The sequence below is a fragment of the Haemaphysalis longicornis genome, unplaced genomic scaffold (genome assembly GCF_048455015.1).
Source record: "Haemaphysalis longicornis isolate Haplotype H1 unplaced genomic scaffold, Haemaphysalis longicornis Haplotype H1 scaffold_1, whole genome shotgun sequence".
In the NCBI taxonomy this organism is placed as follows: Eukaryota; Metazoa; Arthropoda; class Arachnida; order Ixodida; family Ixodidae; genus Haemaphysalis; species Haemaphysalis longicornis.
In genome coordinates, this window is record NW_027526203.1 from 265213974 (window position 1) to 265236494 (window position 22521).

The 22521-nt window shown below is 46.3% G+C and overlaps 1 protein-coding gene across 2 annotated transcripts in view; it reads right to left on the bottom strand.

The window, feature by feature from the left end:
• The window catches only part of LOC144145391 (protocadherin Fat 3-like), a 340760-nt gene that overhangs the window by 5956 nt on the left and 312283 nt on the right, over positions 1-22521 (bottom strand). For both annotated transcript variants that reach the window (XM_077676989.1, XM_077676981.1), the window contains exons 47-61: positions 22190-22366; positions 18105-18354; positions 16806-17087; positions 15949-16043; positions 15711-15851; positions 15510-15612; positions 14408-14665; positions 12829-12977; positions 11451-11622; positions 9886-10023; positions 9046-9227; positions 5154-5372; positions 3578-3666; positions 3347-3430; positions 778-846 (exon numbers count right to left, since the gene is read on the bottom strand). In XM_077676989.1, coding sequence (XP_077533115.1) covers positions 778-846; positions 3347-3430; positions 3578-3666; positions 5154-5372; positions 9046-9227; positions 9886-10023; positions 11451-11622; positions 12829-12977; positions 14408-14665; positions 15510-15612; positions 15711-15851; positions 15949-16043; positions 16806-17087; positions 18105-18354; positions 22190-22366 — 2408 coding nt within the window. The remainder of the gene's footprint in view (positions 1-777; positions 847-3346; positions 3431-3577; positions 3667-5153; positions 5373-9045; positions 9228-9885; positions 10024-11450; positions 11623-12828; positions 12978-14407; positions 14666-15509; positions 15613-15710; positions 15852-15948; positions 16044-16805; positions 17088-18104; positions 18355-22189; positions 22367-22521) is intronic.

Sequence of the window (22521 nt, forward strand, 5' to 3'; positions counted from 1 at the left end):
AAATTATCAGGAAGAAAAGGTGTTTAACCCGGATTTTACGAACTTCGTTCCGCATACAGTTGAGCACTATCGTGTTTTTTTTTTTCCAAAGCGAGGGTCGTCACCTAAGCATAATGAGTACAGGAGCCTCGCATTTAGCTCCCTGCGGTGTGACCAAATAATTTGCTCGTATCGACACAAGCCACACTGATGATGATTCGGGCAGATTTTCGCTCTCCTATCGCCTTCGGCTTAACAGAAGTTCCTCTTAACCGAAGTGGTCCAAAAATTTGCTCTGAAGTTGGTCATAACTCCCACTTGAGAGCACATTAAAAATGTGCCAAATGTTACAAAGAACCACAGGTTTAAAAAATCTATGGCTGGATTGCTGCAAAAATAAACATTTGTTCCTTTTTTGACAACCAAGCTCACTGCCACCTCCACTCTACTTGATACGCTTCAACAGTTGAGATACCTAGCAATTTGTTCTCTATAACTTAGACTGCAATTCTGGAATATCAGTGCCCCCGCCGCTATGTGCTCCACATTTTTCGACCTCTGGTTGGTGATAATTTGCCAGGGACGACACAAAAATTTATATTAATAGAAGTGTGTACGCTAAATGGTCTATACTGTAACAATAGGCTTAAGTCTCCAAAATTTTGGATGAATTCAAGAATTTGGTGAGTGCAGCTAACCGGGAATCAAGTGTTGTAAGTTCCGTTTCGTAGCATGGCTGGATTAATCACTCATAAGTATCGAATAAAATCAAGCTGCTATAGAATGAGTCTTACGTACTTGAGCAATGTGTCAGTGTCGACAATCTCGTTCGTATCCTTGTTGATAGCGTAAAGGAACAAATCAGACCTGGAAAAAAAAAACAGGTTGCTATCTGAAAACCCTTTTATTGGAAAACATGTTCATGATCACTAAGGGCACATAACATGTTTTACTGCCGTACCTTTATTGACCCCTATCGAAAATCATGCGCACGCAAGTGCGGCGGTCACATCAATGTCACATTTCACAAACAATGTTAAAAATATTGACGGGTCGAATCGTTCATGTGGTGGCGGATTACCCAGTTAACAGCGGAGCTGTTGAGGTTTTATTGGGTTGCACATGCTCACAAAACAAAACCACGATTGACCGCGGCGCAGTCCAAACGAGCGCACGAAACTGCTGTGTCTTGACGGTCGGCGGTGTCCGTGTGATTGGCGGCGGGAACGGCTGTGTAGCGTTCGACGCCACACTCTCTCCACCCCCTGCTGGGCCTTGGCTGCTGCCGCACCGCCTCCTCTGCCCCTCTTAGCGCTTCTAATGTAGCGCCGAGCGCCAACGCCACACTTTCCTCTCCCCCACGCCCAGGCGGCTGCCGCCCCGAGCCCTCTATACCTGCCGGGTTTTCTGTACAAGGACGCGGTCTGTTCGCGGCATTTCCCGGCTCGGATAATCCCCCTGGGAACGCACGCGGGGGAAGCACAAAGAGGCTGGAGGTAAGCAACTTCGCTATAAAAAACATAACTGTACTACCCGCTGGCCCGTGCCGCTGTTGCAGGGGCTTTCTACACTCAAGCAGAAACAATTACGTGCACAGTTTGCCCCCCCCCCCCCCCTCCCCTCCAAAAAAAAAAAAAAGAAAGATTTCTGAGGAAAGGTGCATCCACAGGAATGGTGCGTTGCTTTTTTGGAGCAGAGACAAACACAGCTATCGATTACTGCCCTTAGAAATAAACCTACCCGAGAATTTTGAAGAACCAGATCCGCAGATACGGCACCAAATAGCTCACATATTTTACTACTGCATTAAAGGGATCCTGCAACACTTTCGATAAGTGTTTTCACTCTTTCCTTCACGTCTGGAACCACTGCGAAGGCTATAGTTATCGCCAGCACGGAGCGGCACTGCGTGATTTGCTCGTCGCACCAGATACGCCTTCCATTTCTGCTTGTTTTTGTGACTTTTTTTAAAGGGACCCTGCAACACTTGCCATCGACTACTAGTAATGTATTTTGGGATATAGTCTATTGTCCCAGAAATCTCCTCCCGCAAGGATTATGAAAATCCGTTCACAATTAACGAAACTGCGCGATGAGAAATCGCGCATAATCGTTCCCTCTCACTCGACCGCGAACAACGCGACGCGAAAGCTGCGCGCTCTCTCCCGGAGAGGGGGGCGGCTCGCGGCGTTCTCTTCGGCGGCCTTCGATACATCACATGCCGGGTAGTTTTCTCCTTTTCTCCGCAACGCGGAGGGGCCTATTTCCGGTCTGGTGCCCCAAAAAAGCAGGCATGGGTGCCTGCTCGCAAGTGCGCGCTCGGGCTGGTAGGGCGTTTTTGAAGCAATAAACGTTTGTCGTCGAGTGGTCCCGTTGAAAGGGAAGTATTGAGCTCATCACTCAAACTCCGCGCGCACTCAAAACACAAAAGAAACGGCAAAACTGTGCCTACAGGTTCAGGCATAGAAGAGGTTCGTACACAGCGATGACGACGACGGAAATGGGAGAATCTAGCCGCGAAGTTGACCAGTGACAGCCGATAGGGCAGCCATGGCCTATGTGACGTCCCTTAGGCCATGCCAGGGGATGCATAATGAGGACAACTGAAGAGAGAGCGGTTGGTTTTTCCGCGACTTTCACATCGATTTGCGCGCTCACCGCTTCACGTGCACGTGTAATATTTGGCTCAGGTATTCCTGGCAGTGTAATCTAAACGTCGCGCAGGTTTACTTTCACTACTCAAAGAGTGTTGCAGGGTCCCTTTAAGTTGCTATCGAAAAGCGTTCATTGCTGCAACTGAAGAAAAACCGGCCAACAGCCGCTACATGGCCCCAGTGACGTAATTCGAACCGTCGATGAACGTCAAGACCGGGAAAGAATGAGAAATCTTTTTAACGAGTTTACAAGTTATCGGATGGGCATGGAGCAGTAATTTTTGGCTGAGGTACTTTTCGACCCCCTAATCTAAGTACTGGGCGTGTTGGGTGACTACGTTATGCAAGTATTTAAGGTTTTAAAAAAGTTGAAATAAGTGTTGCAGGGTCCTTTTAGTGCCGTTGTACCCCCAAAGTGTTCCCTTAGGCCAGAAACAGCAAATTTCGTTACTGTACTGAGGCAGTGAATATGTTTATGCAACCATTTTTCTCGGGAAAATGTGCGCCCTTCCGAAAAGGCGCAGTTGTGGCGTCCATAACGCTCATACGCGAAAGTAAGCTAAGTTTGTAGAGGCAACCATTCGTAACAGGAGCTAGTATCGGGGCCTAGCCCAAAAAGATCAACTCGAAATATCTGTCACCCAGGGAAACTGTATAGAAAGCAATGCCACCGACTGATACGAGGAATTCGGAACATCGTCATCCCAACTTACGACTCTGGGTGCTCCATTTCGTCTTCGTGGTGTGGCTCAAGCTTGGCCATTTTCACTTGGAATCCAGTGATGTTTCCAAGGTACCTGTCATAACAAAATCAGGAGCATGAGGGCTCGTAGCTTTCATCCAACATCGAAAAGTCACGCCGAGGTGGGACTTGTCATCCATTGCGTCCACAAATATGCGCAAGGGAGAAGCCCAAAGCATATCTACTGCGAAAGACATCTCACCCTAGAATTCTGTCGATGTGCTGTTCGACGTGCACCGGCGGTGTATCAGTGACGAAGAGGACAAGTTTTGTCTCCGGCAGCACGTATACCTGAAAAAGGAGGAAAGCGACAAAATTCAAGACTCTTTATCTACGCCTCTGCTACCACGTGACATTGTGTTGAATTTTTGAAACTAAACTACATTTTCTCGTTACATACCTCCACTCCTGTAAAGACGCGGAGTAGAAAAAAAAACGCTATTTCAGAAAAGGCACATTTGGTGCAACCTGAGATCACGTTGCGCGGTGCGGCTAAATATAACATGTGCCCAAGCAAGCGCACGGTGGCTGCAAAGCTGACTGGCAGCTTAAAGTAGCGCGTAAAAGAGATACAGTACCCTTTGATGAAGCCAGTGAACCAGTGTACCCGTACCAACGATCAAAAAAGTGGTGTTTGCAGGTTCCAAATTAGCCGTCGAAATGATTTCTTTTGCCACGGGATAGCCAGTGACAGTATTAGTTTATCGTGAAGCTCACTTGAGCAATGACGCATATTGTCAAGATAACACAACAGCAATTTTGATCGCAGATCCAGCATGCCGTGAACTGTTGTGGTCTTGAGTACGAAGTTGATGTTTTTAGCCTTTTACAAAGCCTGAACCTGTTACTCGTCTCAGCCGAATCTGGTTGGTAAGGCTATGTTCAGACTACCGACGCAAACGCCATATCGTGATCTATGGACGTAAAAAAAAAAACGGCATGTCACGCAGTTCGGTTGGCTGAGACGTGAAATGATGTCATTCTTTGAAGCTATTACGACAGTTGCGTCAACAGTCTGAACCCGGCCTAATAGTACACGTGGGTACAGACCTGTGCATGGCGATGCGCATTTGGCGCGCGACTATCTTGAGGACCCCAAAACATGTGCTGATTTGTCCGCAAACGCCGGAAAAACTAGCACTGGCTCACAGTGGCGACAGGAACAGACCGAAAGAAAAGTACCTTTTTCTTTTCCTTTTCCGTGTCCCTCCCCCCCTTCGTAAAAAATTGCATAAAATAAAGTGGGGAACAACACCCGCTCCACCGAAGCTATGGCCGGTTCAAAGCCAATAAAAATAAATAAACAGGGGATCACCCAAAAAGGTAGTTTTAAGATGAAAGCCCCATCTTGATATAAAAAAACCATATATTCTCCATATAAAACTTTTATATACGCTCCATAACCACGCTCGAAAACCATATATGCTTCATAAAAACCATATATGCTCCATATAAAATCATATAAAACTTTTATGCTCAATAAACGTTTTCCAATACAATCCAATATACAGTGCTAATGATGATGAGGAAGAGGAAAGCGGACACAAAATAATAAATTCAATGAGCAGTGTTCAATAGAGAGTTTTAGCTGACCGTTTGCGACGGTCCGCTCCGGTATCGGCGGCCCGCTCAGCGCAACCGGAGCCAATGCCGTTCGCGGCCAAGGGCGCCACGCATGCGCAATGGCGCTCCCGCTTGCTATCGGAGCGGAGCGGACCGCGAAAAACGGTCAGCTAAAACTCGCAATTGTCCAGCACTGCAAGCCCAGTATAACTTACAAAAACGTTGGCCACGGCAGCGTTTCCTCCCTCAGAGCCCTCGCGGTCCACAGCCTTCACATCAAATCCGTACATCTTCCCGCCGTCGAGGGAGAAGGTGACCACGGATCGGACCACGCCGGTCACTGGGTCAATCTGGAACTTGGAAGATGCGTCCTCGGGCTTCTGGATGATCTCGTACCGTATTGCACCGTTGAAACCCGTGTCGGCGTCGCGGGCCTGTTGAAACACCGGCAGAAAATCGCGCAGTCCGCCCCAGAAGAAGGTTTATAAAGGACCAGATAGCTTGCAGTCGTACTCTAGAAAACACACCCGCCTATACGACGCACAGTGAAATTGTTTGAAAGTAAGCAAGAATGTTGCCTGCGCACATCGGTCACTATCTACCAGTAGCGACCGGTAAAGGGCGCGTGATTACACGCTCAGGCGATCGGGCGGCGAGCAAGAAATTGGTTTTTGAACTCCACCACGCGCTGTTATTGAAACGAGGCTGCTGGGCAAGCGTGCGCGTCTAATCTCGCGCTCTTTGCTTCCGGCGGCTATCCGTAATGATGGCCGTCCGCACACAGCGGAGGCAGGAGCATGTACTGGCTTGAAGATCTTTTGCTTGCTTATAGCTGGGTGGTTTATCTGTACTGTACAGTCGTTTTGTTTACAAAGAGAATTGGTTCGGTATTGCGTGATGCGAAACCTAGGTAATAAGGAGAACTGACTACTATGGGCATACACTTTATTGCACAAAGGTAAGCAGTGGATGCCTTTTGTTTCTCAAGTACCACTGGGATTTAACAGAAGTCCCATAGTTCGCTTCCTCCTACCGACTGTAAAATACAGTAGGAACTGCGATTTGTTGCCTAGCACAAAATTATTTTACGTCTACTTGTTGTAGCTCTGGCAGCCGTTCTTTAATGGCGCCAGTCATATTCGACAGGCTGCACAGAAACATTTCGGAAACTTCATATCATGGGCAGTAACCCTTCACCATTCGGACTGCCGATTCAGCGAGCGAACCAATGATCAAATTTGGTGGCCTCGAGGACTTAACAAAGGCTCTAAGGATTTATAAGAACTCGACATAAATGCAAGCACGCCGCGACTGAAAGAAATAGATGCAGTGTAGGCAGCGCGAAAAAAAACCGGCAACCACTGGGGACGGAAACCAGGGAGCAACGCATACCGCGATGACGCTATGCCTGCCCAACTAGTTGCGGTTTCTAGTCAGTTTTCGAGTACGTTTACGTGGTTGCGCCAATTTTTTTTTGGTTCCCAATTAACTATGTTTCTTAAGCATCGACTTAATACAAAACCAACCAACCGCGAGTCGTTCGCTCGCTTTTCGCGGTGGTCCCATTTTTAACCAATTTTCGTTTATCGAGATTCTTCTCTCTCTCCGTATTGGTAAGTGTGCGTCCTAACCCTTGTCCTTATTGTCACTACAGAGTACGGGTGAAGTTAACCAGACATCCTTGTTCAATCTTGAAACAGCCATTTTACTGTTTTTGGCACAAAAACTCCGAATATTTGTTGAACTTCGCTGAACACGGAATGAACTCAGTCCAACCTGCCATGCTAGCTTGCCGTTATTATTGTGCTTCATAGCGGCACCTTGTTACACACTGATGTTATGACATACATCACATAAGAATTTTAACCTTGCTAAATCCTGCAACTTATTTTTAGACCAAGAAAACAAGTTGTTTTTGTTGTTGTTTTTATTGCTGTTTTTATTGCTGTTTTATTACTGGCCGTAGGCGCAAAATTTTAACGTACAACCAGTTCAGCTAGAAGGCAACTTGATGCGAATAAGCAAAATCAGGCGATCTTGGGCGGCCGAGTTATTTTCAGGCCGGGATTTTTAATAAGGATAACTTCGACGAACCGCGGGAGAGGCATGACGCTTACTCAGCTCGATGTGCACAATTCGCATGGGATCTCGCACTCAGGATATGAGATTGCTTTAGATGTATCGGTGAGCATACGCCCATTGAAATCGTAAAACATTGTCAGCGGTTTGTCACTGAAGGCTTCGCGTGAAATATTATTGTTGGTAACTCGTGAAGTGCGAAAGTGAAATCAAAGCTGCTTATGTGGGGAAAAAACTTAGGGATTAAAAACCAGCTATGAAGACGGAGACACAAGGAAAGAAACAGACAGGACGATGCTAAATCATGAACCAACAGGCCCAGTTTTCCACGGTGAAACAACTATTCGTCAGAATCTCATTTGGATAATTCCCCGGCGCAAAAAAATCTTTCAGGAGAAGGGGTTGACTGGTACGGCACACGTTTCAGTCGAGTAAGAGCATCGCGTGATGCATCGTTGCTCATTTCTAATGTGATTCGACTCGATACGCACCGGTTGAGCTTACATATTCGTCCCACGTTTTGGCTTCCGCACGTGCAAGCCCTGTTTCCTTTTTTTCCTTCCTCATTTACTGGTTAGGGTGTTTTGTAGTCGTTCACAACAATAATTTTTAAAGTGTATTCACAAAAAACTAAACCAAACAGCTTCGGGCGGATTTTCTCAGGTTCTGCGAGCATGTCCGCATCGATGACTTTGTACCCTCGTCTCCAGGGGTTATGAACTTTCGCAGTTGAGTTTATTCTTTTCAGCGCGTAGTGGAGCGCAGTGTGGTGGAGTTCGGAGTAGGAGCGAAGAATAAAGAGAAGTTTGCTGCAGCCTACACTAATCATGCATCGAGCAAACAGTTTGCGTTCGGAAGTTCGTTTTCGAACCTCCTTGTTAGCTGGAATTTTCCTGACGAGCGATAATGAGCCACGCGAACTTTACGCACAGGCAACCGTGCGTGCGAAGCAGCCTCCTAATCCGGAAAGCCCACCAGGGCGAGCGCAAAGACGGTGCCGGGGAGGCGCGCCAAAGGACACAACCCGTGCCCTTTCTTCGCGCTCTTTTCTCTAACGTACGCCCATTTCCCCTGATACGGCGGGGCTCTGGGGCAGGGAGCCGTTTGGACGTTAAAGCGATGAAGAGAAGAGATGCTGAGCATACGGGGATTAGTAAGTGGATGAAGCCGCACGCAAGAACTCATTTGAAACAGATCACTGCTGACACCCCGACAAAAATAAAAAGCCCCGCAAAGGTAAAAAAGGTGGAAATTAAATTAAACAACAATACGCAACAGCTATGCGTGCGTTTAGCCCGGGCGAGTACCTAGATATTAAGAAGAGAAATCGGGTGGATCCATAAGCCATTGCAACGCCAGTGGTAAATGAGCTTAGCCATGGGCTGACAGACTAGCGACGAGTAAAGCACGTTTATCCGCCTCGTTAACATGCTTAGAGCGTCTGGGACTCCGTAAGTGTAATGAATGGTCATTGGCACTTTTTGTATTGCCACTTTGCCGCGCGCAAACTTCAAACCTCACAATCAGTTCTGGGAGGCGAAAAAGTAGTTGGGTCGGGTACAAAAGGCGTTAGAAAATGGAATGATGGAATGGAGTGTAAGAATCAATTTGTTTGCTGCCACTTGACGATTGGTAGGCCTTAATATCTAGTTTCTAGAGGAATATAAACTGCGAACAACTTCTGCTCTAGAAATGTTCGTAAATAATACTCTTAGGCCTGCATCCTCTTCTACCCTAGGCACCAAAGTCCTGATTAGATACTTTTTTGTGCGTATATATTGTTGACTCCGTCAAGAGAGTGAATTGTCACGCTTCGGCAGTCAAAAAATTCCACCTAATTTACACAGAATATTGATTGCACCCCCCGTATAAATACAAGCAGGTTTAGCTATTTTCCAGATCGACCAAGCTTCGCTAAAGCAAACCTTTCTTTGAAATCCATCGAAGTCCGTTCAGTTGAAGCTTGTAAAAAAACGCGTTGCTGTTTTCGTACGCCAAGCAGGACCCCGGTGCAGCGAGTTCACTTACGTGCAGCTTGGTGACCTGGTATCCGAAGGAGGCCTCGAGGGGCACGGCGGCCACGATAGGTTTTCCCTGGTGGTCGAAGACGGGCGAATTGTCGTTTTCGTCGCCCACGTTTACCACGACGAGGGCCTCGTCGAAAGCGACATGCGCCGACTCCTCATCCGGCTTCTTGCCCTTCTTGGCCGCTGCAAGGTCGTCACGGAAGCGCCGCTCTAGTGACGCGCGCAAAGGGGTCAAATTTCGCGCCTTGTACCACAACTGCTCTGCAGAGAAACCTTTCTTCTAGGGTGCAATAGCAACGTCAAGCATATCTCCCCAAGAGCGAGGCAAAACTTATAGGGACTGCGTCGCGCAACATAGGTTCCGGAAGGATAAGGTCAACTTGTTTGTTTATGTATGTAAGCCGCGTCACATCAGGGAGGAGTTTTGCGCCGCTCCTAACGCTTCTGCATGCGTAATCATGCGAACGAAAATTTAAATTTGGAGTCGGATATCTCGGAGCACAGACACGCTAAAAGAATTCTTCCAACTGACACTGTGTGGAAACACAACTGTCTCGTACTTTTTAATACAAATATACCTACTTTCCGCAGTCAACAAAACGTTACTTATTCAAATTCAATTAATCGGGTTGTTGACAGTGATAATTACCATCTCACTTTGTGTTCCCCTGGCCACATAACTTATTTGCAAAGTTGGTCTTCTCTTGCCTCTCAGTGCCTAATCTTAAGAAAACCATAAAACCTAATTTTGAACACTCGGTATATGTACAACAAGAGCAGTGCTGACACGTGTGTTAGTGTTAACAAGAGGATGACAAGCCTTCAGTGGAGTGACACTCACCCGCACTCTCCCTGACAGCTCGGCCCACTCGCTTCTTGTTCATGGCACGCACTTTGACAACATACTTGGGTATGGCCTCTCTGTCCAGGCTGGATGTCACCGACAGTCGGCCAGTGTCGGGCTCAATAGCGAAGAGCCCTGCAACGGTATTGAGATGAGCCTAGTTACTTGACAAGTTGCTGGAAGAACCACCAAGTTGTTTGACACAAGCCTGCAGCTGCGTCTCGGAAAACACCACATGACACGGCATACGTAACTGGCCATATTCAGGGTTTTATATCCATAAAGTGGTGCGGGCAGCTTCTGACAAAGCGTCGAGATACTAAATTCATAACTTCCGTAAGTAGCATTATATTCGCTGGTATTTCGCTCTTGTTAGGGAGCATTTGTATCTGTTTTGGTATCCCGATTCTCCTCAGTGTGCTCAAGCCATGTTGGACACTATAGAGTGCCGATTTTTTTTTTTTTTTTTTTTTTGAAAAAAAAAAGGTAATTTTGGTTCCAAAGCTTATTCGGAACAAAGTGAACTGCGCGAAATGGCAAAATGACGCAAAATGGCATTTTTAATTGCATAATAGAAAAATTGACGTACGATTTAACGCAATGCATTCGGCCTATGACGTGGTGCGTAGTAGAGAGTTCATTAACTGCAGTTCATTAACTGGTGCTATAATTTCATGCCCCCGGGCACCCCTTGTGTTTTGTCTCCATCAGAAATATATCCTCTGTGACCGAGAATCAAAACTACGATTTTCGACGTAATGAACAGCTACCTACTACATCACTACCATGCGGTTAAATGCTCAACTTTAGCATTTTGTTTTTTCGCATGGGTACGTTTTATATCTCAAACTACGTTCCCTTTCTCAGCTATTCCGTGGCTACACGTTAGGCACTGGAGGTGTTGGTCCATGATCCAAGAAAGCGCGCAAAAAGAAAAAGACAAGGACAGAGAAAAGGGGCTACGAGAACTGCGCTGAACTTCCAAGTGGTTTTATTGAGAATGAAACATGAAACAATTGTGTTTCATTCGCACTTTAATTTTCAATTTTCATTCACTTATTTTTTATTCACTTCTCTTTCATTCGCTTTTTTTTTTCGCGTTGTTTTCTTGGGTCCGCGGCGATACCTTTCCCAAAAATTTGACTTAGTACAATCATCGTGATATAAAGTGAAACGAGTAAATACCCGCAAATGCCACACTTTATTTGTAATTCCTCTTGGACGTCTACGTATCTTTCCAGTATGATTTATTTCGTTGTTGTTTTAAGTCTTTAACTCGCTTTGGGGCTGTAGTGGTCAATGGGTTCTGTTGGTACGATTCCACTGTTGAGCCATAGCTTCGGAAGCTGTGTTTCTGATGTACGCTAAGTAAAAAAAAAATGCAGTATGCGGGAATTATTTGTTTAAAAAAAAACAAAAAAAAGAGAGGGCCGTCTACACCAACTCGATGGTCTCGGCTACAGCATCCCTCATAGTCTAGGCGTAGTTTCGTCACGTTAAACAACTGATTTCATTCTTTCGTAATTTCTGTAGGAGAGAAAAAATAAAAAATGAATACTCACCGTTGTAGTTGTTACCAACAATCGCGTACTGAACGGGCCGGTGAGCAATCTCTTCCGTGGCGTTGAGATCGAGGATAACCTGAGGCGCAAGCTGGTTTTCGAACACAAGCACGTCGTACATTCTCAGAGGGAACAGTCGCACTCCTTGCCCGCTGCCGATAATGATGTTGACCTGAAACAGGAGAACAGAGACGGTTGACTTCTCGCTACTGTGTCATTTTACACGTTTTGTAATTAATGTGACGGCGAAAAACAAACTAATATTTTCGTCATACAACATCCTTTCATGGCATTGTATTGTACTTATATAAATATGAACGAACGATCAAGTCGAGCGCATTCATTCTCCTTCGAAGTTCCCTTCCTTTGTCAGAACAACATGGGATGTCTTTCATAAACGTATCGCTGCCGTACAGATATTGTTTGTTGTTGACTTGATGTGCAAAGCCAGTGAGGGTAACTAAGTAACTAAGTAACTAAAACCGCCGTACACCGAAACGACGAACAGAGGCAAGTAATGCGATTGATGGAGAGTTTGCAAAAAAAAAAAAACTGCAGTTTGCCTGGAGTAACATATACTGTCTGAATTAGACGCCTTTATATCGGTTGCACCAAACACTGGTGATTTTATATTAACATTGTCTGTGTATTGCCGAAAAAGCACCGCGTTAAAAGGTTATCTCATCATTGAGGCATTTGAGCTTAAAATGCATATTAATCAATCGCTGAACTCTGTTAACGTGACCAAGTTTGCAAAAAGACACCAACATTGACACGACGCATCAAAGCGACGCCTATTTCTATAAGCTGCCTAATGATCGGCTAGCGGCACGTCATTTTGACACATGTGTGCGGCCTGACCCACATTATATTTTTTCTCGTGTTCTTGAGTTGGACCAATTCTGGCGTTCTCGTTACACCAAGTTCTAAGCGAGCTACCAACGAAATTCGAGTCAGGAAAATGAGGAGCTCAAGGTTTGCCTTTAAAGGGTGCTCCACAGCAAGCACACTCGTGTTGAGGCGAAGTTCGAATAAGCACGACGGAGTTGCCAGACGACAGTTGCGGCGGACCTGTATCCCAGAGCCTCGTATCGACAGAACAACACGCGAAACGTAGCTTCAAAAATGATACAATAAAAGATTTATTTCGTCCTGCTTCCCTTGTATGGACTAGCTGGCGCGGTTTTAAATTTCTCCATGCTTCGTAGAAGTTCCCGCGGCCATTTTTAACAGCTTTATGGCGGCTATCGCCGGAAGTTCGTGAAAGGCCTTTTATGATCTTTTAGCTTGGCCACTCCCATCAGTGTTTCTGGACACCAAATTGATATGGTTTAGTGCAGCTGAGTGACTACATCAGCAATTTCTCCCAAAGTCTCACCTCGGCGTGGTCAGACTTGGGCGGGTCTCCGTCGTCGGTGGCCGACACGACGAGTCGGTAGTGGCTCTGGTGAATGCTGTCCAGTGCTTTTGCCAGACGAATTTCACCCGTATTTGGCTCCACCGAGAACGTGTCCACCTCGTTGGGATCTGTAGATAGAAGGAGACGCACGAAGCGCCGTTCAGTTGCACTCACAATGTTCAGTGGTGAAGGTTGGCTATACTACTGAATGGCTGCCGCCGCCTTATAGCCTGCACGCAAAGAAGGCGCTACAAGTGAATGCCGTTCTGAGACAAATAGGGGTGTTCGGAAAATGAGGCTCAAGCCTAATATTCCAGATAATTAATGTTGAATTATGGAATCGAGTGTGAACCGCATAACAAAAACTATTCGTACACGGAATTTCAAATAAACGCACACCCCTAAACCTGGCCAACCACTCTCATGTGTCGTGTGTGGATTTTAGAACTGCATGGAATTACGATTTCCGATGCGAAAGCTCAATATTAGCGGTTTTCAGCTGAGGCAAGCGTAAGGCCGCTGCCATGTATGAGCAGGGGGAGGTAGCTGGCTTGAACCTTACAATCGTGAATTTGGCATGGTTTTTTTTTTTTGGCAGCATGGGTTGGTGGGGTGGAATAGTGCAGCTAACGATCGATGCATTACGTACCAATTCCTTTCCCCATTTTTATTGCCACCTTACCATATTCATTGACTATACCGCTTTTGTTGCCGATATCACACGGTTTGAATTCGCACAGAGGTAAATTCGAGCCCGAAAGCTTTAGTGATCCACGCTAGAGCGGTTTAAATTTATTGCAACAGAATTATGCGCGAATAGCAGCTCTGGAATAAAATGAAGTAGTGACGTGGTAATATGAGCCCTATTCTCAATTTATTTCATTTGTCTTATTAGGTGTGGGCGTTCTCAATCTATTTTATTTGTTCCGATGTCCGGACATTTTACCGTACTTAATAGTTAGGTACCTACTCTGTTAAATTAGAAGTATAGTTTACTGCTGAGCTGCTTAGCGCTATCTGCAGCCTGTATGTATAGGTTGATACAACACCTCCCCCCGCCAAGGAGCCACGTAGCAGGAGCCAAGCAGCAGGATCGGTGAATTTCAGTGCACGGTGTCCACCATGTATCAACTACTACCTCCGATAACAGATAAAAACCTGGTACTTTATGCTATTGCTAGAGCCATGTGTCAACCAAAATGGCGCGAAAAAGACCACCCATGCGGCTTGCTTACCGACGTGAACATGGCTTTAAACTGGATAACCTGTCACGTGACAGCTGCACAAACTAACATGGTAGCGTTGAGGAGTTCATGCTGAGCCTCGAGACGGGGCTGCGGAGTGAAACAGACGGTGCCACTCCGGGAACGGGCGCTACAGACATGCTGCATTTTGCCACCATTGTAATGGCCGCGTTCCTATTTTATGGCTGCTGTTTGAAGTTTTTTAAACGCTACCTTCGCACACACTGAACTGCCTCTGGTTTCAAAAGAGGAGGCCCAACTATACAATACAGGCAAGGAATAGTAAGCATATGTTGGCTCTGGGGCCGGCTCACTGTCTAGCGTGTAGAGGAAGTTGCCGGGTCCCGCGTCCAGGGTGTAGACGACGTCGCTGACGCGCGTATTCTCGGCCACTTCGAGCGTGTAAACGGACTTCGGGAACTCTGGCACCACGTCGTTGCGGTCCGTCACAGTGACCCAGAGCTTGGCCGTGGCGCTCATGCTCGGCTTGCCCTGGTCGTACGCCACCACAGTCATGTTGTAGAACTCCTGCTTCTCGAAGTCCAGCTTGCTCAGGGTCCACACGGTGCCGTCTGTCGGATAGAGTGTGCGACGCGAGCGTTTTAGAGGCAAAGGCAATCGCTTCCACCAGTGGGCCAGTGCTCATGCAGCACAGCATGCTGCCATGCTTTGCCAGCAAAATGCAAGGATGCATACAACATCGCCAGGAAAGAATTAAAAGCAAAAAAAAAAAACAATGCTCGAAACATGATACCGAAGCCGTATTGGGCGATGCTTGCACAACGTGTGCCTTCATGCACAAAATTGTAAATAAAAGCCTCCCGCAGGGCTTAACAGTCATAACAGACATGTAAAACTTGAAACGCGTGCTTATTATTCGATACCAGGACACAAAAGTTACTAAACACGAGGCATCCCATTGATCGTGTTGGTTATCATGCCCTATTGAGGGAGCTACGAAAAAAATTATTAAGTAATTAATACAGCCTGTTCTCTACAATTACATTCTTTTTGGTTCAACTTAGGTAACTAGCTTGGACGGTTAAGTTTTAATTAAATTTGAAATTTTTCCTGACTGTAGTTTAATTATTCTCCAAGTCTCGACATATTCAAATGTACAAACACCGCTAGCGGGACTATTTTATTGCCGACGTCTGGACCAAGAAAGTTATTTAGGATAGACTGAACAAGTGGTCAAAATAGCCCACAGCTCCGTGAGAGAGGAGTTGGTCATAGAACACTGAAAAGAGGCTAGTCAGAATATTTCGCGACAGCGAATTATTTTCCTTGCAGGTCAGAATAGCTCGCGACATGGAATTATTTTCCCCTCTAAAGATTCTGGACGTAGTTGTGTACCAATACTTGCATATAGATATATAGCTTGACTACTATTTCGAAACAGGTTTCGCCCCGCACCTTTGCTGTCAATGTAGAACTTATTGTCGTGTCCGCCTCCAAGTTTGTAGAAGACAAGACCATTTTCGCCTGTGTCGGGGTCGAAGGCACGGATCTGGGTTACCTAAGTGACGGAGGAGACAAGCATATTATTCCCGGACATCAGGTTAGCAATGTACAGGCGTACTTGGCCTGGCTAGGGAAACGTCCAGTGAAGCTCACCTTCTGACCGGGGTCCAGGTTCTCCGGAATTTGAGCCAAGTAAGGATCAGTGAAAAACCTTGGCTTCTCGTCGTTGGCGTCTTCGACAGTTACGGTTATATTGACCGTGGAGTTTTGAGGAGGGTCTCCGTTGTCCAAAGCCTAAACGCAGAAAAAAATATGTCGTTTTTTGTTCAATCGTCTGTCTGATAGTAAATCCAAAAAAGACACGAGTGGTCACGAGGCTCCTGGTACTCACAAGGACATGGAAGTAGTATTTGAACTTTGTTTCTCTGTCTAGGATACCAGTGACGAATAGTTCTCCAGTGTGCACATCGACGTGGAATGGAAGGTCTGCGAAGGAAAAGAAAGCGCTCCCAAAATTGCATAGTTGTTTTGAGAGATATAATTGCATTGTTTAGCATATTTCCCCCAAGTGGCCCGTGTTCAGTTACGTTTTACTTGCTACCCTCATCATGATATGCGCAGCTAAAATTCTTTCCAGAATTATTGACAATACAGTAAAAGGTTCAGTTCTACTAAAATTCAAGGAAGCTACAATTTATTGTATTTTAACGACGAAGATGTCTGCTTTAACACAAAAGGTACAAAATAACACATCACAGTGAATTTTAGATGCTCGCCAAACGTGGATCACATTCACGTGAATAAGGGGTTAAGCGCTCATTGGACACAAGCACGACAAATTAAATTGCGTCTGAGACGGGTGTTCACGAAATCAGAAATTCCCTCGAGTTTTGATACCTTTACGCGGCCAATATTTTCTGCTTTTTAAGCGGCTCAACGAAGACGCTCCTGGCTTTCAATAGTTGGGCGCAGCTGAAGACTAATGATAGACTTTAAATTACTTGAAGCAGGAGCTCCCACCTTTAAATACAATGTATATGCGGAAAGGGTTCTTTTTTCCCTTTCGTGCAACTGGGCTTATACATACGAACGATAGGTGAGCTATACTTTCGAGCGAACAATAACCTTCTCAACTCAAAGACTCGACAAATCTTTAATTGCCGTTGGTACCTATTGAAGCTCGTTCAGAGCCGCTTTCTGGTCACTCAAGAAGCACCCTGTGTAGCGGAGAAACATTGAAGCACTCACTCTGGTCTTTCCTGGCAACAATGGCGTAGTCGACGGCTCCGTTCTTTCCGCGATCCTCGTCGACCGCGCGCAGCACACCGAGCCTTGAGCGCTGTTCCTTGTAATTCCCTTCAAGGATGCTGAAGCTGTATTCAGGTTTGACAAATGTCGGCTTGTGGTCGTTCACGTCCAGAACCGTGATGTTCACCACGATCAGGTTGGCGAGGCCGCGGCCGTCCGATGCCGACACATTGAGCAAGTACACCGTTTCGGGCTTGAGCGCACCAACCACGAAGATCTCGCCTGCGAGGAATCACAGGTGTTGCAGGTATCTCCAAAATCTGGAGCGGGATATAAAAAAGGCACTTCTTTTTTTTTTTTAATATCGCAAAAGATGCTGCCCTATCAGGTAACCAGCTTTTAAAAACTCAGTTGTAAACCCCGCCTAAACTCTATTAAGCGCAGTTTCCTTGTGGTAATGAGACCTGAAGAATCTTCTAAGGATACGTTAAACACACTCGAAACGTTAAACACACTCGAAGAAGTCTTGGTTTTATTTGGGCTCTGAACGGCATACATAATTGTGAACTTTGTTTTATTACAGATAGTTATCTCTTTAGTGCTATTCAGTGGCCCATACTCCGAAGAGTTGCACGTTTCGTTTCCCACAAGACTTTGTGCACTGTTTAGGAATAGCCCCGGGCTAACGAAACTACGTGAAGACTCTACTAGTGCGCTGTCTCTAGTGTCGACCCCAGTAAGATATGCTAAAATATGCGCATAATTAACACGGCGCATATTTAACCTCCTAAGCACAAGTACAGAGTGTTTAAGCTTTTCGAATGCCTTCAAAGTTTATTATTTCCTGCTGACAAGCTTCGGTTGCTTCGAAGAGTCACCGAGCCGTGATCTCTCTGGAAGCTAGATGTGAAAGCGAAGAACTGTTAGATTTGGTGGTATGTAGATGTTACATCACCAGTACGTGCTGCTGCGTAAGCAACAAAACATTCAGTGCACGAGTGAACTCCGTTAGGTATTAGGAATTTTAAATACTCCTCTTTTGGGAAACAGCACGTATCCGACAGAATTCCAGAGTAACATAAACAAACCAAGAATATGTCCGCCACAATTTTGTCTTGTCCATTAACAGGATTCGTCTCAGATTTATCGCCCTCCTTTCAAGATGAAGGAGAAAAATTAGCGCTAAATTTAGCTGCAAATTACGATATACGGCGCGTTTGGATACAAATCACCAGTCTTCAAAGAGTAAGCAGCGCAAGCAGCGTAAGTTAACTTATCGTAAGGTCAAGGGAGGCTCACCGGTCTGGCGGTCAATGCGCACGTTGCCGCGAGCTCCGGACACGATGGAGTACTCGACCTTGGAATTGGGACCCTTCTCGTCGGCATCGACGGCCGACACCTGAGCCACGCGGGCGCCGGGGCGAGCCGTCTCCGGCAGTAGCACGCGCAGAGGCCCGTGCTGGAAGGTGGGCGCGTTGTCGTTCTCGTCCTCCACCTTGACGGTCAGATACGTGGTCGACGACAGGTTTCCGAGATCTCGGGCCGTCACCTGCACCGGATCTCCATCAATCATCGCGGTGCCAGGAGGCGTGCGCTTCTCGTGTGCGCAGACGCGAAAAAAATGTTTATGGCCTAGTTTTACCCCAACACAAGTACGTTCGCCTGCTAAAAACATACTTCCCCGAACTCTTGGGGTAAAACGCATAGTGCAACGCAGTTCAAAACCCACTACGACTATGTGTTGTTGTACGAGTGAAACTATGACAAGTGAAACACTCGAACAAGGTTGGAATGGCGACGTTTGCGTAGTACGTGCCGTTGCAGTTGGGATGCTGGTGTAAAGACGCCCTAACTTATACTGTGGATGCACCTGTGGTCTAATTAATTAGCTATCTGCATCTTAAAGTACGGCACTGTACGCGTTCGCACGCTGAGTCGATAACGGCGCCTGCTGTTCGCTGCCTGGCACCTACGGTAGCGCACCCAGTTCAAACCCAACGTAGAAAAAAAAAAATCACCCCAGACGTAGCAAAATTCAAACACGCAACGTTTAGCTGTGAATAAGATGTAGTCCATGATAAGCACGCATTGCACAGCGGCCTTTATATCGACTTCCTATTATTCGAAAGATAAATGCACCGTGAACCTTGCGAAGCGTACTCTTACGTACAGGTCTTCGTTGTTAGTTCCTTGCATCAATCCCCCCCCCCCCCCCAACTCCCCAACTTTCCCATTTACATGCACTGCGCGTGCATGTAGAGACACCGTCTTGTGGCTTCCCCCAGTGTCGTCCCCCCTGCTTTCCAATTAGGTTGCCTAATCCGAATGACCTTTCGTCCTGATGTCAAAACTCAAAAACGAGTTTATGTCCCTATAAACAATGAAAGCGTATTGAATTGCTTTTATTCGCACAGTTGCTAGCGACAGTTGCCGGCAACTATTGTCACGTCCCCTGCCACGCCACCCAGAGGTTGTTCTTCAGTCTGATGCGTGTGGTTTTTCTGGCCCAAGCTAGTAGATACAAGAGCGAGAAACATCCTACGCTTGACTGTGGAGGCAGGATTTAAAAATAGTTTGTCTTGTACTAAATGGTGATTAGCGTAGCTTATAACTCTCAGTAAGATGAGATGCCGTTTACGCTTGCGCTGACAGCCGATATATCCCCAATGAGGCGCCCACTTTCAGACTAGAAGAAACAGATTAGCTTTCCAATGAACTGCGATAGCTTTTTGCAAGTATATTGAACAAAATCGCTACTTTTGTGCAGCTTTTGCTAGACAGCGAGATCAGTGAGTGGATCCCAACTAGAGATAAGAGCGCTGTGAAAACAAACGAGACAACTGGGAAAGGACGCGATCTCTTTTTTTGTTGTTGTTGTTGTTCTCCTGTTCGCATCCCTGAAAAATTGATAAAATTTTCAACTAACGAACAAAACTGAACATTCTGTTTGCATGCATACCATCTGTAACATAGACATGGCAAGAAAAGTCTGAACTTTCCTAATCCTCGAATAGTGCCAAGAGTGCTTGATACGTGCCAGACAGGGTGGTTAGAATATTCAAAAATTCAAATACTGGTCGAATAGCTCTTGTTATTTGATTCGTATTCGATTGGAGAACGTTGTATTCGCTATCTTGGAATATTCAAACTTAGTTATATTCGAGTGTATTTAAAATAATTGCGCCTGCCCTACTTAAAGTTGGAGCATGGTTAGTACCAAATTTATGCTTAAAAGCTCACATAATAGGTCTCCTCGATTTAGCTGCCCTGTTTCTACTGGTCAAGACAGTGCACCACTGTCTTCGTCTTGCCAGCGCAGCTCGCGAGACCTACACCAGGCTCTTCAATCTACTCGCGGGGCAGGCAAGCGCAAACCGAGCTCAAGGGTGCGCTTGCGCTCCGAAACGATCAGGCGCAGGGCCTCGTTCAAAAGGAGACGAAAATGCTGGCTCCGCAACGCTGTTTTCCTTGCACTTCGCTCAGCTGTCATGGACTGTAAAGGCCATCGGTGTATGTAATGCCGTGTGTATGCAATTTGCTTCTAATGAAATTGCGTAAAGCCATTATCAAAGTTAATTTTATGCATGCACCGTTATGCACCTTACAAATAGGGTAGAATGTGTTTATAACTTCTCTATTTAAAAAAACAAGCTTCTTGACGGCAGCGGGAATGATTCTTTCTGGAAGTTTGGCATTTCTAATCTCAACCTTAGTCAGATGACACGCACATAGCAATGCACCATAGACTACATACATTTGAAAGAGTCATATGTTTCAGAGCTGCACTTGGGCTAAGGAACGTGTGCCAGAGGTAGGCTGTATGATTTCGAATCACCTCGAGTTCTGTAATGTGCTCACATCCTTATACAATGTAAGGCACTTGACACAACACGACACAAATACTTCCCACAACTACACACGCGACATATTCCACCACACCCATCATACTTATTAGGAGACGAAGCCATGTTTTCAATCAAACGCGTTCTCGAGTTTCTTACCGACGTAAAATTTTTACATCTCATTTCTTATCATGCATCTTGACAACCTGGCCCTTTAGACCAGTCATCTTCATTACGTTGTGTTTTACTTTGTTTATTTTTACTGAAATGTTCTACTTTTACTTCCATGCCACTTTCATGTAATCACTATTGTTTGGCGCTCTTTGCCCTTAGTCGGCCTTGCGCCATTAAACTCCAAACATCATCATCATCATCATGTAATGTGCTCACAAATCTCGTACACTGGTATTCTTGTTTTTCGCGGCCATCATAAAAACAGTCGCTACGGCTGAGCCAACGCAGCCGATTTCTTATCAGACACTGGTGCAGGGGCGGAGCCTATCACCACAATCTATGTACAGGCGCGGCCACTGTTAGAGGCAACAGGGAGCGCGTGGCCGCGCTCCTCGAAGCGCCACGACGGATGCCGCAAGAATCTTGCGGCACATGCGCAGTCAGTACCAGGGGTGGAGATAGCTGCGCGTCGTCTGCTATACCGTCCCTCCCACTTCGCAGCGCGCGGCGAAAGTACACAAACAATCGATCCACGTTGCTGTAACAAAACCTATTCCAACTTATCAAGGCACGTATTGCTGCGCACAGAAAATTTTAAATACGCACCCTTCACTTCCGGAGGGTCATTTTCGTTACAGAGGTTCACGTTCAGCATTTTTATCTTTGCAAAAAAAAATCCCATGAGACACAACGTTGATTTGTTAACCCATGCTTCAGATTTATTAGGAAATAAATGATAAAACATTTAAAATGCTTGGGTGCATCTTTCACGGGTATCTCGATGACTCAGTTCTATTACTTTAACCGCGTACCCGCCGCGGTGGCTCAGTGGCTAAGGCGTTGCGCTGCTGAGCACGAGGTCGCGGGTTCGATTCCCGGCCGCGGCGGCCGCTTTTCTGATGGAGGCGAAAAGCAAAAACGCCCGTGTGTACGAGATTTCGGCGCACGATAAAGATCCCCAGGTGGTCAAAATTAATCCGGAGCCCTCCACTACGGCGCGCCTCATCGCCTGCGTTGCGTCGGCGCGTTAAACCCCACAATCAATCAATTACTTTAACCGCGTGCCATGGCTGCAGTGCTTTCGTACGAGAGCGCACGTGGCGAAGTGTAAGGAACTGTAGCAGACGTAGCGCAGCCATCGCCGTCTCTGGCACTGATTGCGCATGTGCCGCACGATTCCCCCGGAGCCCGTCGCGGCGCTCCGTGTTATTTCTAAGTGGTCACACCTGTACCTATAGACATTCTTTTTCGACATAAAACCGGTGTCCGGCTATTGTACGACGACTGCTGTGCGGGAGTTTTTTTTTTTCTTTATAACGTACACCGCGATATAAGGTAGAAGGGAGGAACATTGGCCAAATCACTCACCAGAAGCTCGTAGCGGTCAGCCAGCTCGCGGTCGAGGACGGAAACTGGGTTTCCGCCGCTGAATATCACGACTCCAGAGTCGAGTATGGTGAATAGGTCACTACCTGAGCCTCCAAGAGAGTAGTGAACCACTGAGTTGTTGCCACTGTCGTTGTCGACGGCCATAATTGTCGGGTTCTGTTGAGAGAGGAAAAGTTTTAAAAATATATGCATATACGCGGCAAGGTTCGGCAAGATTATGCGTGATGTTTACATGAAGGTAAGCGTGAGCTTAAACGGTGACGTCTGGTCCCAACAATTTATTCAGGCGGATATCAAATAGAGAGAGAAAT